Here is a 23,089-nt window from a genome sequence, read left to right as displayed (position 1 = left end):
CTTTTAACTACTTTGTTAATTAATTAGGTTTTGATGCTTTAAGTTCTGCTTATCTCATTTGTAACTGGTCAGATTTTGATAGTGTTTCTGTTTTTTTTTAGTTTTAATATTTAACTAACTTAATTTTACTGGCCACTGGCCAGTACAAAATTTCCCAATTTTGCCTTTAAACTACTCCCCAAGCAACAGAGATAAGTAATAATTACGTGAAAATAACGTTAAAATGCAACAAGGTTTAGAGCAAAGAAACGTTTCTTCAAAACGTTTTATTTCCGTTTCAAGTGGTAGTCTCGAATTAGTTAAAAAAGCGTTATTATGTGAGTTGTTTTTAACGTAAAAATGACCATTTTTTGCCCTTATTTTGACTAAAGTGAATTTCGTAACCAATTTTTTACGTTATTTTAACCAAGCAGGTTTCTTTTTCAACGTATTTTTCACGTTATTTCAACCAAACTATTTACGTTTATTTTCGGTTATATAAATGCGTTTTTTTAACCATGAATATTTACGTGTTTTTAACGCTTATTTTTTTTATAGGGAATATTCTTAACGTAAATTTTACGTTAATTTAACCAAATTACAAACCTATTTTATCCATAGAATTTTCGTTAATTTAACCAAATTACAAACCTATTTTATCCATAGAATTTTCGTTAATTTAATCAAATTACAAACCTATTTTATCCATAGAATTTTCGTTTTATTACCATGAATAATTTTAACTCTTATTTTGAGTTGATGAATTAATTTTTCACGTAAATTTAACTAAATTAATTTCAATTTAACGAAATTTTAACCAAATTGTTAACATTAGCATATTCTAAAAGGTATTTTTTTTAAACTAAGAAGGAAAGAAACCATTTCGTATTTTAATGTTTACGCTGCACAAATTACACTAAAAAATATCGCATTTAATTTTATTTAAAAAAAAAATCCGCTAACTCTGTTAACTCTAAACTCTGTTACTTTAGATAATTAATCAGGTTCCGATGATTTAAGTTCCGCTTATCTCATTACTAATAAGTTAGATTTTGATAGTGTTTTTCTTAGCTTTATTACCCTTGTGTATACTTCCCCCCTTTTTTTGACAAAATTTTTTAAAATTATTTATTAACGGCAATTAAAGAACAACTTCTGTATTAAAATAGGTAAAGTCCACACTTCATTTAATTTAACGATAAAATATATTGTTATGCTTTTAAAATACTGCTGATAGAAGTGTGCATTTTTTGACAAATTTTCATAGAGACATTTTCAATAAAAGAGCAGACAACAAAAAAATCATGAATGATATAATTTATATTTATTTCATCTGTACATTTATCATGATATTTACATATAAATTCTCTCTTATTCACATCACAGAAGGCTGTTTTTTTTTCAAATCTTGTTCTGTTCGAAATTACAATTCGCTAGAAGCTCTCATACATGAAATAAAATGGCGGGATATCTCCGAATTTCGTGAATGTATTAACTATAACTTCGGAGCCTTAAGATTTATATTATTTATGGTCTCGATAAATAAAGCGATTATATTGCTCCATAAAAATAATAAGTGTCGTGGAAGGTTTTCTGCATCTATCACCTTTTAATTTCTTAAAAAAAAAAGCAAATTATAATATTAATAATTCTGGATTGTACTTGTGAAGTAATTGTGTGACAGGCTCTACATATGTCGCAAATTCAATAATACTTTTCTAAAATTGAATATTTTATTGAAATTGATTTATAATTATTTATTGAGTTTTAATTACATAGACGTCTTTGTCAAAGTTTAGCCTGCTCAATAATTTTTTTTCACATATATATGGCAATGCGCTGGACAGAACTCGGAACCCTCAGCTTAATGAATATTTTTTAGATTCCATATCAAATAGAAAAATTTAAATCTACGCTGCAATATATGAATTTCTGTGTAATTGAAAAAAAAAACGTGTTATTATTATTACGAATTATTATCAAGGTCAACCACAGTGAAGGTAGGATTAAAGAGATCTTTTCTTTACTGACCAAAAATTACATTTTTGAAACATAACAATTTCACATTTTTATGTATAAGTCCGTAGATTGAAAAGTAGCACTACTTAAGAATATATAAACAATAGTTTTTTTTCTTCTAAAGTGCTTCAATATTCGACCTTTCAGCAGAAATTTTTGTGATGGCAATGCCTAATATTGCTCCAAATTCATAAAATTAGCACATTCTAAAAACAATTTTTTCCGATAGCAAGTTTGCTATAAAAAAAAGTAAGAATCTATTTTTTACCTTTTTATAGCTTAACTTCTGTTATATTATTTCCCCATTACTTTTTGCTCTTCAATATTGCAATTATCGGTTCATTCTTTTATTATCCATTAACAAAATGGGTGTTGTTTTGGGTTTGATGGCGTTGTTTTGGGTTTGATGGTCGAATATTTGGACGTCATCACACTTTTCAACTGTTCAAGAGTAATAGTAAACAGTGCGCATGCGTCGTCATTGCATGCGTTGCTATGGTGACCGCTGCTGTTTGATAATTTTTTTAGAATTCATTTTTTTTTATTACCTAGTTTTGTTGCTTTTTGATTAATGATAATGTTAGCCTGATTTATTTTCATAGACTTTAACAACTCTTTATTTATGATTATGGTGAAGTTGGTCTAGTCAAAAGGTATACGGATAGGAAAAATCTGGAAGAACGCCCATTTTTCCAATGGGTAAAATTTTTTTGCTTTTCAAAAAGGAATTAACTTATAAAAAATTTAAGCATTTCTGCTTTAAAAAACTAACTTTTAGAAAACTTAAAAATTTATTATTATTATTATTATTATTTTAGTTTGAAATCATGTCAGTAAATGGTTGGTCTTCATGATTGATGTTGGGATTATGCTTACTTTATATTTAGCAAAATTTTTTTAAGATAATGTAAATCATTAAAGTTAAACAAATGATATTATCATTTTAATATTTACATTTTTAAAAAAATCAGTTTTCATATTAGCGTATTTTAGTAAATACGCAATGTTTTACTTTGACATAAAATTTGCCACTGCTACAAGGTTTACCTGCTTTTTTTAATTATTATTTCTAGTTTTTAAAATTAAGTTTTTTAAAGCAGTAATAAGTACATTAATAAGTACATGTTTTTTGTTTAAATCAAAACCAATTTTGTTCATTCACCACTAAATTTTAATTTCATATTACAGGTCCAATGTTGATGTATAATATTCTCAAAAATATATATTAGTTTATAATAAGTTTTAAGGGGCGGTATATATGTAGTGTTACCCTTTGAGAAGTGTTTCAAAAGTTTTTCAAAATTTTTAAGATATTTTAAAAAATTTTTAAAAATTTTTTGGAAATTTGTTATTAAGTATATCATTGTTTAACTACAGTTTAAATAAGACATTTTCAGAAAAATTATGTGAATAGAATAAAATATTTTTTCTGAAGCTTGCAGATAGAACTTATTTAAAATATCCCAAGTTACAAGTTAAACCTATTACAAATACGATAGCTTAAAAGCAGAATATAAATATAATTACATTTTAAAATAAAACATTATCTTAACCTTTTGCTTACGGCTGGAACATGTGGACCACGTGTGATGGTGCACCGTAAGCAAAGGATTAATTTAACTCAAAAGAAATACAAAATCAATAAATTGAAGAAAAAAAAGTAATTTTAAAAAAATTATGTATTTTAGGCTTGAGGCAGTATCGTAATAAGTCATACTTTTCCCAAAAGTTAAAATTTTTCCACTAAATTGTTTAGTATTGTTTTCAGATAAGTATTACACAAATTTCCGGAATTTCAACTTGACAACATCACTATACGCAAGAACATCTTATTGCGTGCATGAAAGTCACGGTATTTTAAATCAAATAAAACCTTTCTAAACTATTTGAAAAAAATGTGGCTTTTTATTTGTATAGCCCCAAGCTCTGCATACTTTAAGTTTTCAAGTAAATATCTCAGCTTGAATAATTTTGGCTTTTACAACTGATTTTCTTAGAACATTTTTATGGGAGTATCAAAAAGCGACTAGCTAAGTGAAAATAACGACCATTAATTCAAATCAGGTTCTGGGAAAAGATAATTTAATTTAAGGGAACTGGAATCACTTGCAGCATGTAACAATAACGTCAATTAGAATTTATTTTTAGTAATTTAAAAATATTTACTTATATGTTATTGCAAATTTAATAATATTTGTAAAATGAGAAACTTCTACTTATGATATTCATTATTTGGTTCTATGTTTTCATTTAATAAGTATGATACATACTATTTTTAAATACACATATTGAAATGAAAATGGTAATATTGACATTAAACATCGTAAAATAATGATTTCTTGTATTAAAATGATTATTTTATTACAAGTATGTCGTTGCAGATTGTAATCCGTTACAATCTTCAACGTGGCTTACACTTATCTAAGGACTTAGAATGGGTTCGAAATTTGGAATATTTATTACGACGCTGTTCTGAGTTTTTGGATTTTCCTTCATCGAGAGTTTGGATGAAGATATATTTTCAGCACTTTCATCACCATAGAAACGTTGATTATCGGAGGAGATATCTTTACACGAAGACTTATTTAACTCTAAAATAACGTTGTCGTTACTTGGTGGTATAACGGTACTAAAGAACGTCTCATGGAAGGAATCAGAGTCACTCTGCTGGAACGAAATGTTTTTCCTGTGGTTTTGCACCATTTCTTTCAAGGCAAATGTTTTAGACAAGCAGTCGTGGCTGAAGCTACGACCAGGCGAAGATTTCGTCGTTGAAAAGCTAAGAGCTTGAGAGTGTTCATCTTCCCGTATTGTAGGAAGACAGGGACTCGAAGGCCAATCGGTAATTCGTGGCGCCGTTGCAAGATTGAGGGAAAAACTAGTATCTTTTGTTGTAGTATTGGAAGAATGGTGTCCTTCCTCGGTGTTATCTGGTTCGTGCACATCTTCGGAAGATGAATACCTGGAACCAACTTCTATGACAGTTTCTTGAGAATATCCTGACGATATGGAAGTTCGGTGGCTTGATTCTTGGTTCTGGATATCTTCTGGTTTGACGTTTTCAAGGCTCAGCCACCGAGCCATGTTGATTGATGTTAGAGGCTGAATAATGGGAAGGCTACATTTCCTGCCGGTCGGCCGGCTTTGGGTAAAAATATTGCTACTTTTTCGTCGGACATGCTTGGGATCTGTCTTAGTGTTGTTGATTCCGGCGGAATCTCGGTGATGATCCACGCTTATTAAGCTCGAATATGAAGTAGATTGGGACATGATGGACGAAGCTCCCGCTGCACTGCTCGGACAACTCAGTGGTCTGCCAGAGCTATCTTCGATGAGACTGAATTTACGTCTGCCTCGTACAGCGGGGGCAGGGGGATTTTTAGTTCTAATCGAGTTTCTGAGTCGAAGGACTTTGTCCCAAGACAGAGCTTCACCACTAGAATGGCGCCTGCTATGGTGAACGTTCTCTTCGAATTGTTCGACTAGCATTTTAACCTCCCAATCGTTGTCACTTTTTACTGTTAAGCTCCTCTCAAATGATGGTTTTTCTAAATCACTGGGAAGCTCTTCTAAGAAGCTTTCTGGAAGTGCAGGATAGATTTTGGGCTTTGGAATGACTGATCTTGATGGCATGTTTGGCGGCGGGGGAGGAAATTCTACACGCCACAGTTCATCTTCCTCTGCCAAAACCATTTTCTGTAAATCAAGCATGGTATTAAAATGATTGAGTTATTTATAATTTATATGGAGTCATTGAGAAATAATGAATCATTGAAAATATTTAAGAGTCTGATAAAATTTTCAATAGAAGTCGATGATATTTCAGTGGATGATATCATATAAACCCTAGACTTCTCACCTGGTTTTTTAAAAAATTATTTTGTAACAATATCCTTCAATACATTTAAAGATAAAATTTATGTGAAATGAATAGGGTGCTTGGAAAATTGGCATTGACTATATCAACTGAATTCTTATAAGTTACACATAATATTTTAATTCTTACTTTTTCGTTGAAAACCGTACAAAAATTTATTTTTCATATTTTAAAAACTTTTTTCATCTAGTATTTTTCTTTCAATCGGACGTTAACTATCTGCTGCGCCATCTGTTGAAACATTTTGTAAACTAAAACCTGGAATTCTGGGAAGAACATTTGTGTTCTGCCATGTGATTTTTATTGCAAGGACTATTTTTTTCAGTCTCCAGAGGACATTATAAAATGGAAGATACTATTCATTGTATATTTTTTACTATCATAAGTATATAATTAGGAAATAACAGTCAGCATGTTCAAGCGCTCTCAAAAGTAGACGTTCGTTTTCAAGACTTGAAAAACGCGAATGAAAAGAAGCAAAAGTAATTTGAAACATAAAACGAAGTTGCCTACAAAAAAAGGAAAAATAAAGATGAGAAACATAAGTAGAAACATCGCAGAGAGAGGAAAAAAATTGAAAGCAAAATAAGAAATCCACAGTGGTTGAGAGCGGTAAATCAGGGTAAAATGCATTTCCACGGGCAACAGATGTGATGAGGAACTAATGTCTCTAACAGGGAAATAAACATTCATATGAAGAAAACTAGATTCCAGAATATAAAGATGAGCTGATGTGACTGGGGTGGAAATAATTATGGTATGGTCGAAATTGAATTTACGTCCAAGATTCCAACAATGTGCAGCCATTAATGATTTTTTGCGATCTTGATAACGGACATATCTATCTTGCTTATTTAAATTTTATTTATCCGATGTAGCCAAGGTTTCACTGTAAGGAAGTGTGGTAAACACCCCAGCGATTATCAAGGCTAATATGATCTGTAAGAGATTTAAATATTATTTTGTTAACAGGCCTAATTATGACTTTAAAACCAAAACGGGTGAAGATATTAGCAATTTTATAACAAATTTGAGGAAAAAAAAACAATAAAATAGCAAATTTTCTGTAAGAATTAGAAGAGGAGCATTTGGGTCTAGTGAATTTAGCAAGAACTGAATTAATTATAAAAGTGTTAAATCTACAGGTAGCAGCAAGAAAACAGGAATTGAAGTTCGGAGTTATATCGAAGTTGAGTGCGTGGAAAACTAAAGCATGAAAAGCAGAACAATTAGGGTGATTAGAATTAACATTGGGGCAATGAGTCAGAAAAATGTTAACGATAAACAGAGGCGGAAAATGGTCAGAGTATTTATTTACAAGAACATCTAAAAAAGTAAAGAAAATTAAATACCGTGTTTGAAGTAAATTGAATGTTGGGGTCAATTAAGTTGATAACAGAAAATAACTCTCGAATATCGGATTCAATGAAAAGAATTTTGAATCTTTGTACTAAGGCAAACGTAGAGTCAACATATTTTTTCTACCAAGAGAATTTAAAGAATTTATAAACTTTTCTTCCAAATAATGCATGAATATATCACAAATATATGGGAGAGAGGGGATCGCCCATGGCTAAACTCTCAATTTGTTTATAGAAATTATCGCTGAATTGAAAAACCGTTTGCTGAATAGAGAAATAGACAAAGATAATATCATCAATTTCAGTAAAAGAGTAGTAAAATTCTTCAACCGTAGTTTTAAACAATCGATAGTACTAGAAATGGGGAAATTAGTGAAGCAACATTAAGGGACTGTAGTTTTATTAGAGGAGGAAAGAAGTGCTAGTTGGGAAACAAAATCATGGACATTTTAAACAGTATGGGTATTGTTGGAAGTTAAAGGGGAGATGATAAGCGCTAATGAATAGCTAGCAAGTTTATAGTACGACATATCAATGTTCGAGACAATGGGTCTACAAGTTGGGACTTGTTAATTGTAACAGTGTCTAGCAAGTTTACAAGCCCCCACTTGCTTTTTGACTTATTATCTCAAACATTGATACCCCGTGCTATAAATTTGCTTGCAATTTAGCGCGTATCATCTCACCTGTTACTTCCAACAATATCCATACTGGTAAAAATTTCCATGATTTTGCTTCCCAACTTGGAAACCTTTCCCGTTTCCAACAAAACTACAGTCCCTGACCAATTTATCAGACGGACTATAAGATTCTATGTAACATCAGGTGATACTATACAGCTTTATTTCTTTTACGTGACTGAAACCGGTTTGCACTTGTTTACGCTAGCGTATCAATGGGTTGAATTAGACTATATATAACATAAATTTGACGATAGGATAAATTAGACAATAGGTTATATAAATATGGAATATTTATTATATCAGGTATTATATTAGTCTATTATAATTATTAGACCAAATTAGTAGACACACTGTAGTTTTTTAATAATTATATGATTTGCACGAGTTTATATGCAACACTCGTATAATTAAACAAACATGTAATTGGTTTTTTGTTCAAGAGATTTGTTATATACTTCCTATTTGTATTTATTTTTAAACTATTACATTATAATGTTAACCAATTTATACAGGAGCGTAAACAAATGCAAACCGGTTTCATCCGAGTAAAAACAATACAGCTGTAAAGTATCACCTGATAATAAAGATTTTACATAGAATCTTATAGTGTGTTCTAATAATATGGCCTGTAATACTCTCTCTTGATGTAGTTTTTCTGTCCCCATTTCTATCGATTGCTTAAAACTACGGTTGTAAGAGTTCCACTACTCTTTGATTGAAATTGAATCATTCCTTGCCAAATCCTGCATCGAGATAACTGCTTTTTAGTTCAATGGTTATTTCAATAAACAAATTAAGGATTTAACCATGAAAACCCCTCTCTTCTTTGTGGCATATTCATGTATTACTTCGATGGAAAAGTTAAAGTTCTTATATTGTTCGAATTCTATGCTGGCGGCTTAGTTGGCAGTCATATTGATTTTCAAGAGTTACTTTCTGCTGTCAACTCAGTCAATCCTAACATTCAATTTACTTAAGATGCAGAAAAAAATTTTACTTTATCCTTTTTTTTTATAGATATTCTTGTAACTAAATACATGAATCGTTTTTCCACCTCTGCTTATCGTAAACATTTCGGCCGTCTCTTCGCCACCTTAGGTTCATTCGAATCACCTTAACTGTCAAAAAATTTCTGCATTTAATATTTTCGCTTTCAATGCACATCACCTTTGCTCTGACTCTTCGACTTTAAACTCCGAACTTTACTTTTTCCGCTCGGTTGCTGCTAACTGGCCTGTTAACAGTAATTGTTTTTGCGGCCTGTTAACAAAATCAAATTTAACCCTTTGTATCACCGCGTTACACATCTGCAACATACATGAAAATTCAATCCTATAATGAGCTGGATTTACCTATGAAATCGAACCAAATTCAGATAAAGAAAATATTGCAAACTCGGGGGAACCAAGTTTTGGTGCAGCTAGCAATATTATAATGCGTTCAGCAAGAATTGTTCCACGACATAATTGCAGGATATAAAATTTTCTTACAACAATCCCCTTGATTGTATATTTGGGTAAGGAGGGATTGAAAAATGTGGTGTGAGACTTTGTTACCATAAAAACAACAATTTCAAAATTTTTCTCATGAAGTTTTAAATATATTGGAATTTTTGTGCTATTTTTCACGATAGTGGAGATGTTCAACAAATGCTTTTTATCAATAAATTTTTAATTTTAAGGTCTTAATTTTTTCATTATTTTCTACACGCTTAATACGAGTATGATGTATTCTAACGTCCGCGTAAATATTTCTTAAATCAGAGTTGTTGAGTTACAAAGGGTTAAATCTTTTTAAGATCCTATTAGCTTTGATAATCGATGGGGCATTTATCACATTTAGTGCGACTTTTGCTGTATCGGACAAACTATCGGCTGTATAGACGCTCTAAAAAAATTAGGACTAAGGAATGCGATAGATGTGTCCGTTATAAAGAATGTAAGAAATCATCAATTGTTGTGCATTTTTGAAATCTTGGGCCAAATTACTTCCATATGTTTCTTAGCCATATCAGCTCATTTTGTCGCTTAAGAACCTTGTTTCATTCATATGAATGCTGATTCCCTTGTTAACTACATTAGTTCCTCACCACCTCTACAACGCGTGAAAGCGCATTTAACTCTGATTCGCCTCTCTCGACCCCTGTGGATTTTCCCGTTCTGTTTTTCATCCTTTTTTCTCTCTCTCGGCTACTGTGGGTTTTCTACTTTTGTTTCTCACCCTTATTTTTCAATTTTTCGATGATAACTTTACGTTTTATATATCAAAATCACTTTTGTTTTTTCTCATTTACGTCTGTCAAGTCTTGAAAAAGAATGCCTGCTTTTGAGCGCTTAAAACATGTCTACTGTTGTTTCCAATTTATATATTTTTGAAGCGAATGAAGTTTTTTTTTTATCAAGTTTATCTTACCACTTCATTTTTTGGGATTATTTATTTAACATCATAAGTAATTTTACCCACTGGTGGTTTAGCAAATGGGCAAAATGTTTTATTCCTGCACACAATTTCTCAATTTAATAACATAGAAAAACTGGTTTTGTTACGTAGTGAAAACTGCAGCTTAAAATGAGACTTTTTACGTGCAGAACCGTGAGTGGGTTAAAATTTAAAGTATAAAAAAATTGAGTACAGGTAAACCTACCATAAAGTTTGGAAAACTGAAATAAAATTTCAAATAAATGAAAGAAAAATAAATTTATGAGAGGATAACTAACGATCATAGTAGTTCTCTTTTTCGAACTTGTTTGTACATATATATATACTCTTTTTTCAGCAATAGAGAATTGATGGCCTCCTCTAATTTTGCTTCTACTCATTTTTTCCATACCTTAAATTTAAAATTATGAAGAATTTATGATGAAAAGTTTCCCTCGCTATATAGTATCCCCTTACCCTTTTCGCTGCTATATATCTTTAAAAATCATCATTCTAATTTAAGACGGCCTGTATTTTTATTGTTTGGTATATTCATGAATTTCTCACAACTGTTTTCCACACTTCCTCCTTAAAATGTTTAATTTCGCTTCGTAAATTGAAAACTTACTATTTTCCATCTGTTTGTCTCTCGTGCCTCTAATATTTGTTCAAGTAATATTCTTCTTATCCAGCAACTTGTTTATCTTAAGGCTAGCGTTATGGAGCGAAGGTTGCATTCGAATATTATTGAGGTAACCTAATAAATTCTCTTATTCTAACATAATTCGATTGTTTTACTATTTCATTTAAAAGTCAAACTTTAAGTTGCTTAATGTTCTAAGAAGTAAAATAGTTTGTTTCACCTTAAATTTTATTGCTGACAACAAGTGCTCGAATGCGTATGAAATTTCCCCTGAACGTAAGCGTAATCCTCTGTATTTCGTAAGCTTTCGTATTTAGCTAAAGCAAATAACTTTGTGAATACGAGAGATTGCTGAATCTCTGATCACCCCTTTGAATTTTCTAAATTTTTTAACATTGCTCTTCATCGATTGACTTAGAATTTTGGGAATCCTATTTCATTCTAAAAAAAAAAACTCTCTCTATCGTCCCCAAATTTCTAAACTTTTAAAAATCTTATTGTTGGGATTTAATTAATATTGAAGCCTTTCTGGTATTTTCCATAATTCGGCACTGACGATGGCACTTAGTACTATCTATTTTTCAATGGCACTTACTTATAACACTTACTTACTTACTTTTTGTGGCACCTCTATTATTGCCTAATTATCTATTTTTCAATTCCTACTATTAGTTCACACTCTCCCTATATCTTGTTCAAATTTTCAATCGTTAATAAAATACTTTTTATTCATCCACTCAAGTTCAAATACATTTTAGACTTTATTCAATTCCTACTATTAGTTCACACTCTCCCTATATCTTGTTCAAATTTTCAATCCTTAATAAAATACTTTTTATTCATCCACTCAAGTTCAAATACATTTTAGACTTTATTCAATTCCTACTATTAGTTCACACTCTCCCTATATATTGTTCAAATTTTCAATCCTTAATAAAATACTTTTTATTCATCCACTCAAGTTCAAATACATTTTAGACTTTATTCAATTCCTACTATTAGTTCACACTCTCCCTATATCTTGTTCAAATTTTCAATCCTTAATAAAATACTTTTTATTCATCCACTCAACTTCAAATACATTTTAGACTTTATTCAATTCCTACTATTAGTTCACACTCTCCCTATATATTGTTCAAATTTTCAATCCTTAATAAAATACTTTTTATTCATCCACTCAAGTTCAAATACATTTTAGACTTTATTCAATTCCTACTATTAGTTCACACTCTCCCTATATCTTGTTCAAATTTTCAATCGTTAATAAAATACTTTTTATTCATCCACTCAAGTTCAAATACATTTTTTTAAAACTTGTAGTGGATGACACTTGATGTTAATACAGTTTTTACAAATATTAATTCTTTAATTAAATAGGGATGAGCGAAAAACGAAATGGAATTTTCTGATGGGTTAAGCGTTAGGCATCGTTTTAAATTTTACTATAAGCGATTAATTTTTTCACATATTTTAAAAATAACATCAGTGATAATTTCTAACTTTTAGCTCTATTTGAGCAAAAAACTAGTTTATGGCACACATTTAAATATTTAATTTTTTTATAATCACTGTGTCAGATAAATTCAATAATGAACATTACGTGGTAGCACGTGTGGTCTACGCCATCAAATTTATACTTTTATAATTGTCTGATACCACGCGCCTTTTTTTTCTTACCAATTCCTACTATTAGTTCACACTTTCCCTGTATACAGGGTGATTCTAAAAAGATGGGCAAGATTTTAGGAAGTGATAGTACGCATCCAAGCAAACAGTTTTTGTCAAAGAATGCATGGTCGAAAACAAAACGCAAAGGTGCTGGGGCATTTGGAACGTTGTTTGATGCAAACGTGAAAGCTCCATTCCTGTTGCTAGTTACTGCACTGCATTTATACTTTTATAATTGTCTGATACCACGCGCCTTTTTTTTCTTACCAATTCCTACTATTAGTTCACACTTTCCCTGTATACAGGGTGATTCTAAAAAGATGGGCAAGATTTTAGGAAGTGATAGTACGCATCCAAGCAAACAGTTTTTGTCAAAGAATGCATGGTCGAAAACAAAACGCAAAGGTGCTGGGGCATTTGGAACGTTGTTTGATGCAAACGTGAAAGCTCCATTCCTGTTGCTAGTTACTGCACTGCATTTATACTTTTATAATTGTCTGATACCACGCGCCTTTTTTTTCTTACCAATTCCTACTATTAGTTCACACTTTCCCTGTATACAGGGTGATTCTAAAAAGATGGGCAAGATTTTAGGAAGTGATAGTACGCATCCAAGCAAACAGTTTTTGTCAAAGAATGCATGGTCGAAAACAAAACGCAAAGGTGCTGGGGCATTTGGAACGTTGTTTGATGCAAACGTGAAAGCTCCATTCCTGTTGCTAGTTACTGCACTGCATTTATACTTTTATAATTGTCTGATACCACGCGCCTTTTTTTTCTTACCAATTCCTACTATTAGTTCACACTTTCCCTGTATACAGGGTGATTCTAAAAAGATGGGCAAGATTTTAGGAAGTGATAGTACGCATCCAAGCAAACAGTTTTTGTCAAAGAATGCATGGTCGAAAACAAAACGCAAAGGTGCTGGGGCATTTGGAACGTTGTTTGATGCAAACGTGAAAGCTCCATTCCTGTTGCTAGTTACTGCACGGAGTTACATGTCGCCAAACTTTCGGCCGCTGCAGGGAAAGTTCGTGATATGCCTGGTGTGTTTCAGAATGTTCGAATATCTTTTCTTCGCCGTTGTACTGCGTGCATAGCCGCTCCCGCCCACTGTTTTGAACACTTATTGTAGTCACATGCCATTAAATTTGCTTTTATAACTTAACTTCATCGTTCTTAATGTGTTTTTGCCTCATATTAGAACATTAACTTTGGCTCCCTCTAGCGGCTTTGCGTTTTGTTTTCGACCATGCATTCTTTGATAAAAATTGTTTGCTTGGGTGTGTACTATCACTTCCTAAAATTTTGCCCATCTTCTTAGAATCACCCTGTATATTTATATATCTTGTTCAAATTTTCAATCTTTAATAAAATATTTTTTATTCATCCATTCAAATTCAAATACATTTTTGAAAACTTGTAGTGGATGACTCTTGATGTTAATACAGTTTTTTCAAATATTAATACAATAATTAAACTTGATTAATTTGTTAAATTTAACACATTAATTAAATTTAATTAATTAAATTTAATTATGTCATAATTAATTAATTTTCGTTTCATATGGGAGAACAAATTGTAATTATTTAATAAAAAGTAACAAAAATAAAATTTAATTAATTCATAATTAATTTTCGTTTCATAAATGAGAAAATTTTTTAATTATATAATAAAAAGTAACTAAAATAATTTTTTTTTTTGTTGAACTAAGTAGGAATTGACTTTAAAATGTCTTTTTTATATTACTCGTTTTTAAATAATTCATTTTGCTTAACCATTATCGTACTAAGCTGAAAATGTGCTGTATATTTATCGTACTAAGCTAATATGCTTAAATGGGGACGTGTTGCCTCCTAAGTTTACTATAAAGTTAAAGTTACGTGATTGATTAATATTATAGATGAATTGAAAGCGATAGGCAAAACATGGAAAGATGCGAAGTATTTTGCCACAAGTAGAGTAGAATGGAGAGTTCTGCTCCAATTAGGAGTGAAGAGGAATCTGCATGCATGTATATTTGGTTACTCTTATAGTACTTGCATTTATAAGAAAGGGCAAGCATTTAATTTTTCATAATTTTACGAATATTTAAACTAGCCCAGAAATTCAAGTGGAACAATAGAGGTATTACCCTTTTATTAAGAATCCCCCACTTTTCCCCGTAAGTAAGTTCTGCACAGAGGAGCTGCTACAAAAAAAATATCAGTTCATCCAAAGCATGAGCAGAGCTTTTGCAGATGAACGTGCGGCATGTGAAGTGAAAGCGCGAAATCTCTCAAATGATATTTCAAACCATAGTTATAATTTTAATAGTGCGTGATAACTGTATACAGCTTTGCGGGAAATATCTGGTCATCTAAACGTAATTAATACACGAAATAAGATGTCAACTTTCTTCATTTGTTGCACCATTGAGAATACTTGGTGACACTTTTACTTTTTGTTAATAGAGTAGGCAAGTTTCGCGATATCCTTACTCTCTACATTTTTTCTTTTCCCGTTATCATGATTTCGGCAAATCTTGCTTTCAAACCGGGTTCAAATTCCATCAATGGCTGGTCGATACGAATTCCGCATCCGTCTCGCACCGACCACAGGACTGACGTGAAATATCCTCACTGGTAGGTGGATCACTTGTGCTCTTCCTCTCCATGTAATGCAAATGCGGGTTAGTTCAAACAAACAGTCCTCCATGAAGGCAAATTTTTCCCAATACTTGATCCAGGAGTTCCCTTGTCTACCGGATTGGGTTCAAAATTACAAGGCTACGTAGTTGAACATTGGTAGTCAAAAACCAAAAAATTGGGTCTGCTGTTCAACGACGGTAATAAAATAAAATAAAACGTGCGTTTCTGTATAAATTTGGTACATACTTGCGTAGGAGAAAAGATTTGCCGAAATCTTTGTGACGGAGAGGGCAAAGTTGTGGAGAGAGAGAGGAAATCATATAAACCTAAAACGCTTATTTTATTTTATTACAGTCGTTGAACAGCCGACCCAATTTTGGGTATACGACTACTAATGTTCAACTGCATAGAGAGGAAACATAGTTACATAGAGAGTTAATCCTCACACGGTCAGCCTGACGGCTCGGTGCAAGCCTTGTGTGGAATTCATATCTACCAACCATCGCTAGGATTCGACCCGGTTCACCTCATTAGAAGGCGAACTCTCTATCCCCTGACTCACCGCGGCTCTAGATTTACTTTGCTTACTGAGCCAGTGAGAGAAGGCTTGACTTTTTCATGCACAGATTTGCCACTTGATAAAAAAAGAATTCACCTCTTCTGAAATATTTCATCGTCACGTAACTGCTTATAGTGCTGATAAAAGTTACTAACAACTGTTACTTAAATCAACAGAAAAAAACAAAACAATGAAACTTCGTGTCTAACCTGATATTCGGGGTCATCGAGGGAGAGACTTTGTCTTGTTAGACCAAGTTTGCGTCTGCGAGCACAGATAGACGATGGCCACGATTTTCTTGGTTTCTTTGATTGTTCCAGAAGTAGCTTGCTTTCGTTATCTTCCAGGTCTTTGGTATCTGATTCACTCACACTTTTGTCTTCGCAATCTGAATCAATCTGAGCAGGTTAAACATTAAAAACTTGTTAATATGTTGCTAAAACTAGTTGCTATGTTGTTAAAACTAGCTAATATGTTACATCTAAAAACTGATAGTTAAACCTGTGTAATTGACCAATTAATTGATCAACTTAGCGAGTAGCAGATTATGTAATTCTCATATATTAGGGGACCGGAAAGTAATGTCGTCTCGGCGAATTAAATATTCGTTAGTCTTAAGAGTAAAGTAATTTTTTTCGATTCATTTTCGATCCGTCATTGAAAGGTTGTTGCCAACGGCATTGAAAGAATGTAGAATACTTTATGGATTAAAAAATAATATCTTGATAACAAATATCAAACGCACCGAAACGACATTACTTTCCGGTCCCCCTAATATATCATGTTGCTCATGTTATTCATATATTTCTTAGATATTAGAACGTAATAATAAATTGACATTGTCCTACTCTGCGTTCTACCAGTGTAGTCAATAAGTGGCGCTACTTCAGTGTAGTGTGGTCGGATATACTGGACAGGGGCACTTAAACTTAATAAACATTAGTGTAGTGTACACCGGGTAAATATATAGCGAGCAGTGGCAAAAAACATCAATGTAGGGTATACCAGGCAAATGTAAAGACGGCACTAAAAGAGCAAAACTAAGAAAGGTTAAGCTATTAAAAAAAAAGTTTATTATACTGGTATTGAGATAATACCGAACTGATTTTAACATGAACTGGATTAACATGATCTTAAAACTTTATCTAGTAAATACCGTATATATTTTAATTAATAAGATTATTTACAGACATAGTTTAATTTACATTACATACATTTTTTCTTTTCTTAAACTGGCAAGCCTAAAAACATTTGTTATGAAATTTGTGTTACTTTTTTTTATCATAGATAATTTTTAATATCAATACACTAGTGGAATTAGAAAACTTAGCGTTATATTTTTTTAAAATCTTAAAATTTGCTTCGTTATAGTTACAAGCCTAATTTCTACAAAATCCATTATAATTTTCTCACATGGTCAACTCAAGGAAAAGTTTAGGTTAGCTTTTAATACTGTTTCACAAATTTAGTGAAATTTCAACACGTAACACATCAGTAGAGTAAATTTTGTAAAAAACGTTTCTTTTTATTCCGCTTTAGACTAACATTTAATACACATCTAGAAAAATTTAACTCATTTTAGCAAACAGCATAAACCATGGACTGGTGGTCAGATTTTGCTCCCTTTTACTACACAGAATAAACGGTTCTTGATAATAGAAATACTTTTAAAAAGATGGTCGACGTACAAGGGTGGTCAGATTGACAGGTTTCACTCTATTTGGTCGACACTAAACATGCCACAACCGGTCAAAAAACCGGTTATTGTATGTTGAATTGTAAAGTTTCGGTATGTTTAGCGTTAGACAAATGTTTTGATAAGACAGTAGTGTCTTTTCATTTGTGCTTGGTAATGACTCCAATCTGTATTCACTTAGCTTTCGAACTATATAGTTATAAAAGTGGTGTCTAGGTATGATAAAGTGGCTATTTGATGCAAAACGAGGCCATGCACAGTACCACCTAGTGGGAAAATGTGAAGTTAGTTTCAACAGTGGAAACGGTTTGAGATAAGGAACGTAAATGAATTTAAAAATTGTAGATCATGATCGATTTAGTATGAATGGACGTTTTGTGCTCATCAATACTAAAAAAGAACATTTAAAAAGTTTTATTTCTTTGTCCTGATTTCATACAAAGTGAAGTGACGGAAAAACTATCACCAAAATAAGTTTGTATTGATAATAAAGGTAAGAAAAGTTTAAGAATCAAAAATAAAAACATCTCGCAATAACTGAATCTTCTTCTGGACGTTTTATCATATTACAGTGTAGAAAGTCAGAACAAAGAAATATGTTTTAAATATTCTTTTCTTAGCACTAATATCCACCAGATGTCTATTCGTACAAAGTCACTCATGCGTCTTAAAACTTTTTAAATCACTTTTTTCTCATATCTTGTTCCCTTTTCGAGATAAATTCTAAGGTGCTGCACACAGATTCATCTTGTAGCAAATAGCTTATTTACCACCGCTTTTACGTAGATAGTTGTAGCACGAAAGGATGAATATGGATTTTATTGAACACCCTACATATTGGGGATGGTTATTGTGAAACACCTTGTATTGGTTAGCTAGAATTCTGCTAAAAAATTAAGGTTAGAAATATTCATGAATTAAAAATTTACATAAAGTAGTAATAGAATGGCATTATTAAAAATAGCTTACTTTTTGTTCGTTCTGATTTTCTTCCCTGTTATCTGAAAGTGTGATAGATGATTCTCCTAAACTGGAGATTTCATCAAATGTTTCCCAGTTACTGTTTTCCTGTATATATATATAAAAAAACATTTAACACACATAATTACCATGTTACTATGAATAGTAGTCAATATTGAAGTACTAAGAGGAAAACGGGGCTGACATTTCAGAGAATTTAAGAACATTTCTTCAAAAGATAGAGCAAGCAGGAAAGCTAATTGCTTGCTCATTAAAAAACATTCTAATTAAAGAAGAGAAAATTATGAAGACATTTTAGAGAATTTAGGAATATCAGTTTTGGAATCAAAATATAGAGCAAGCAGGAAAACTAATTGCTTGCTCTGACATTTTAGAGAATTTAGGAACATCGGTTTTAGACTAAAAATATAGAATAAACAGGAAAGTTAATTGCTTGCTCATTAAAAAACATTCCAATTAAAGAAGAGAAAATTATAAAAGGAATAAAACCAAGAAATATAAGTTTTTTTACTTAAGTCCGTATAATATACGCTCTTAACTTTCGAACAGCTACAGCTATATAAAAGTGGTCATGAGGTAAAATAAAGCAGTGAAATGCTACAAATAGAGAAAGCCACTTAGTGGACACCTGAGAAATTAGCCTTCCTATCGCATAAACAGTACCATAATGCTCTTTAACAGCTTTGCTATTAACTTTTTTCTTTTATCCGGTATTATTTTTAAGATAGGTACACAACTCCAAAGTTTTTCAACAGGTGGTGCTGCAAACAGCCTCATCTTGAAATACATAGCCATTTATACTGCTTACATACATTAATAATATAACTTCATATGCGTAAATATAGACATTAGTGATCACCCTATATCACTGATAACAATTTTGAGTGTTTTTAGCACCTTTTCCCATTATGTTCTTTATTTGGGTATTAAATTAACCATTACGAAATATATTCTGCCTGCTTTATTTTATTGGAAGCTATATAATTGTCTTTCGCTGGGTATCTCTCATAACTTTAAGTACCAAATTTCAATAATTTTAACCCATTTCATCTCTCTTATTAAAACGTTACTGTATTTTCTTTCCAACTTAAATATTAATTCATGACCCCTAATGGGAATAGGTATTTACGTTTATTTTTACAGAGATTTAAAAAAGAAAATGTTAAAAGGGGATATTATGAAACTCTCCAAGCAAAAATGCAGCAATTTAATACAAAAGTCTTAGAACAGTGGTCATCAAACTTACGCAGCGTTTGAGCTACTCTAACATTTTTAAATCTGTGAGCTACTGACCTAAAGAACTATAAGCCTTTATTTCTTAAAAAAAAAAATCTTAGATTTGGTACATCAACTCAGTGGAGGAATTAAAGTTAGCAAATCGGAGCGCTAAACCAACTACCAAAAATGCCCCACGTGATCGACGGTTTGGCGATCACTAGTTTAGAGTTATATCAGTGCCTGGATTAGAATTAGGAAAAATTATAATGCATGTGAATTTGTAAACAAGAGATTAGAACTTCTTACAATAAAATTGATTTTAAAATTAAACTTTAAAAAGTTATTAGAAGTCTACCTCCAATCGAGAGAGAAGTTTTTTGATAACAGAGTCTTTCTCTTGGGATTCTTTACGGAGAACATCATTTTCTTTCTGCAATTCTCGCACTTGCTCCATCTAAAGATTGAAAGAAAATATGCACTCAGAGAATTATAAGTCTTAAAAATTATGTTTAAAAATTAAAAGCGAATTTTTTTTAATTACATGTCTAAAAGATTATATTTTTTAATTAAAGAAATTGACATTAAAAATATTACATGTTTGATAGTTACATATTTGATAGTTACATATTAGTTTGAAGTTTGATATTACATGTTAGAAAATGTACATACAACCTTTACTGTCGGTGTCGATTCTCCTACGTTCGACCTTTTTGTGCCCGTATGGTAGGCATCGCAAGCCAAAAAATAAATATTAGTTTTTTTACCTTACGTTCGTAAAGGAATCAAAAGCTACAATTTCTTTCAATTTTATAACCGTCGTTGAACAGCCGACCCAATTTTGGGTTTACGACTACTAGTGTTTAACTCCGTAGCCCTGCAATTTTGAACCCAATCCAGAAGACCAGGGAATTCCTGGATCAAGTATTGGGAGAGTATTGGGCTTTTTGATGCAACTAACCCATTTGCGTTACATGGTCAGGAAAACCACGAAAACCTTCCACGGTTAGCCTGACGGCAAAGGAACTCTAACTCATGATCCGGCTACCACTGAGGATATTTTTGCTTCAGCACTGTGGTCGGCGCGACCCGAGAATTCGAATTAATCAGCTATCGTTGTGATCGAACCCGGGCCACCTTATTGGATGCCAGCGCTCTGTCCCCTGAGTCATCACAGCTCAAAAACTACACATTATGATTTGTGCACACATACAGAACAACTTCTGCAATTTAAATCATTAAGAAAGTTAAATCAGTTTATTTTGTTTTGTTTTAAATACTTACGGCATAACTTTTTATCACAGATTCCAGATCACTAATCATACTTTTAAGATATTTACTCAATTCAGGATCATTTTCAGAGTACTTCCTCCTTTCCTCAATCTCTTTTGTGTAAGTAATATCCAACAACTGAAAATTATTTAGATAGATTTGATTATTTGGATAGTTAACTATACACTGTTAGAAATTTCTTGGAAAAAATGGTTAAATAACAATTTATTTAATTGTTATCATATCATGATAAAATAAAACAGTCAAATAACCATAAAGTAACCGAGAAAGACAAGAAATAATAATGAATAAAAAAAGTAGAATTATGTTAGCTTTATATGCCCTTTAGTTTTGAAAATAATTTTGAAATGCTGATAAATTCCGATTTCGTGGTTTACGTTTTTTCCCCACCTCGTACGAAGAACGGGAATTCAGCTATTATTATAATAAAAGAAACATTTTATATCTGTCCAACTGTGTCTTTCTCCTGACTACACAATCATTTGTGCTGGATGGGTTTTGAAATTTGGAAAGTTGGTGCGAAGGTATATTTTAGCCCCCAAACATAAAAATTGTTTAAAAGTTTCATTTAGTCCGCTAAGTTAGGATGTTTGTAAAGGAATTTTTCTCGTAGGTTTTACATTAGGCGTTGTTGTAAGAAAAATAATTCTATAAGTTTTTTTTTTCGAAATATTTAAAAGATATAATCAGATACTTTATAGTCACTTTCTTAAAACGTGCTTTGATAATCGTAAATGATTTACAATCAACGGTAATTGAAATAAAGACAAAATTTGATCATTTAAGTGCAAAATTAATGGAGAAAATTATTTAATTGTGGAAAATTCGGGCAATCTCAAGTTGACACAGTGCAATACTCTTATTAATTTTATTAATATGCAATATTCTTATTATTCAATTAACTTTTTGTAATGAGTAGAACTTCCGAAGCAAATTTTACTTGATCTACTAACGTAAAGTCATCGGGAATGGCAAAAGATAATAGAAAAGTAGAATTATTTTATCGTTTTTAATAGCGGTGGTAAGTGCCTTTTGGTTTTTAGCAAGCTGCCTAATTATATTAATAATTAATATTAATAGTAGTGATTTATTTATTACTAACTTTTCGTTCCCTCCCTTCGGATAAGAATCATTCAACTACAGTCATTAATTAAAACTGTATTGTCTTCTAGGGATGTGTTAATCTTGGTTTGGTAAATGTTCATTTTTTGTATATTGAAACATAAAATGTTAATAATTATTTTTACATAAAATATGACAATATATAAGTTGAAATATTGAAAAAATACACCGATATTATTTTATAAATATTTTATCATTTTTTTAGTATACCTCTGTTTGACATTCTGTACTTTTTACAAATGGATCATCTTCCCCTGTTTCTCCTATCACAGATCGTTCATCCGAATCTTCACGAACCGCCATCATTCTGCTTAACCGGCCTCGGTTATCCGGTGGCGGTGATATCTAAAATACACGTTAAGTTGATATGAGACATGCTTTTTAAAATAATACTTTTCATTTGAATTTGTTAATTAATTTTAAATATATACCCATATTATCTTTGTCCATACTTTTATTTGGCAAAAAGATTATGTGCCATGGGGACATCGTAAAAAAAGAAACTGATTAATTGATTTGCTTGTTTATTAAACGGTTTGTTCCACAATAACTATTCCTATTGCTGGATGATTGTAATTAAAACTGCACAACCAGAGAGAGTACTACTGATCAGATTGACTGTCCGGTAAAACTGGCTTTAAAAAAGAATCACCGATCGGAATGACCGGATATTTCTTCTGAGAATACATATTTATTATCGGAATTATCGAATATTATGCATATTATCGGAATTTAATTATTTCGAAAGAATTAAAACACTTTTTAATAGGTGAGAGATAGATTTCGCTGTATTCGTAATAAGACATGTACTAAGTAAATAAATAAAAATATATAAAATCAAATAAATGAAAACCAATAAATAAAATTTATTAAATAAATAATCCCAAGAAACTGAAGTGGTGAAACTTTACTTGATTAGCTTCAAAAAATATACAAAATGGAAAT

General features: G+C 31.5%; 1 protein-coding gene across 1 annotated transcript in view; it reads right to left on the bottom strand.

Moving 5' to 3' along the window:
* Positions 1-4,322: 4,322 nt before the first annotated feature.
* Positions 4,323-23,089, bottom strand: part of LOC107437766 (uncharacterized) — a 390,895-nt gene continuing 372,128 nt past the window's right edge. The window contains exons 21-26 of the mRNA XM_016049867.4: positions 22,355-22,489; positions 21,014-21,139; positions 20,088-20,186; positions 18,503-18,601; positions 16,047-16,235; positions 4,323-5,694 (exon numbers count right to left, since the gene is read on the bottom strand). Coding sequence (XP_015905353.3) covers positions 4,420-5,694; positions 16,047-16,235; positions 18,503-18,601; positions 20,088-20,186; positions 21,014-21,139; positions 22,355-22,489 — 1,923 coding nt within the window. The 3' untranslated portion in view covers positions 4,323-4,419. The remainder of the gene's footprint in view (positions 5,695-16,046; positions 16,236-18,502; positions 18,602-20,087; positions 20,187-21,013; positions 21,140-22,354; positions 22,490-23,089) is intronic.

This window comes from Parasteatoda tepidariorum, chromosome 7, assembly GCF_982258835.1.
Source record: "Parasteatoda tepidariorum strain Cologne lab strain chromosome 7, Ptep-v5.0, whole genome shotgun sequence".
Lineage (NCBI taxonomy): Eukaryota > Metazoa > Arthropoda > Arachnida > Araneae > Theridiidae > Parasteatoda > Parasteatoda tepidariorum.
This window is presented reverse-complemented; position numbering and strand designations above follow the sequence as displayed.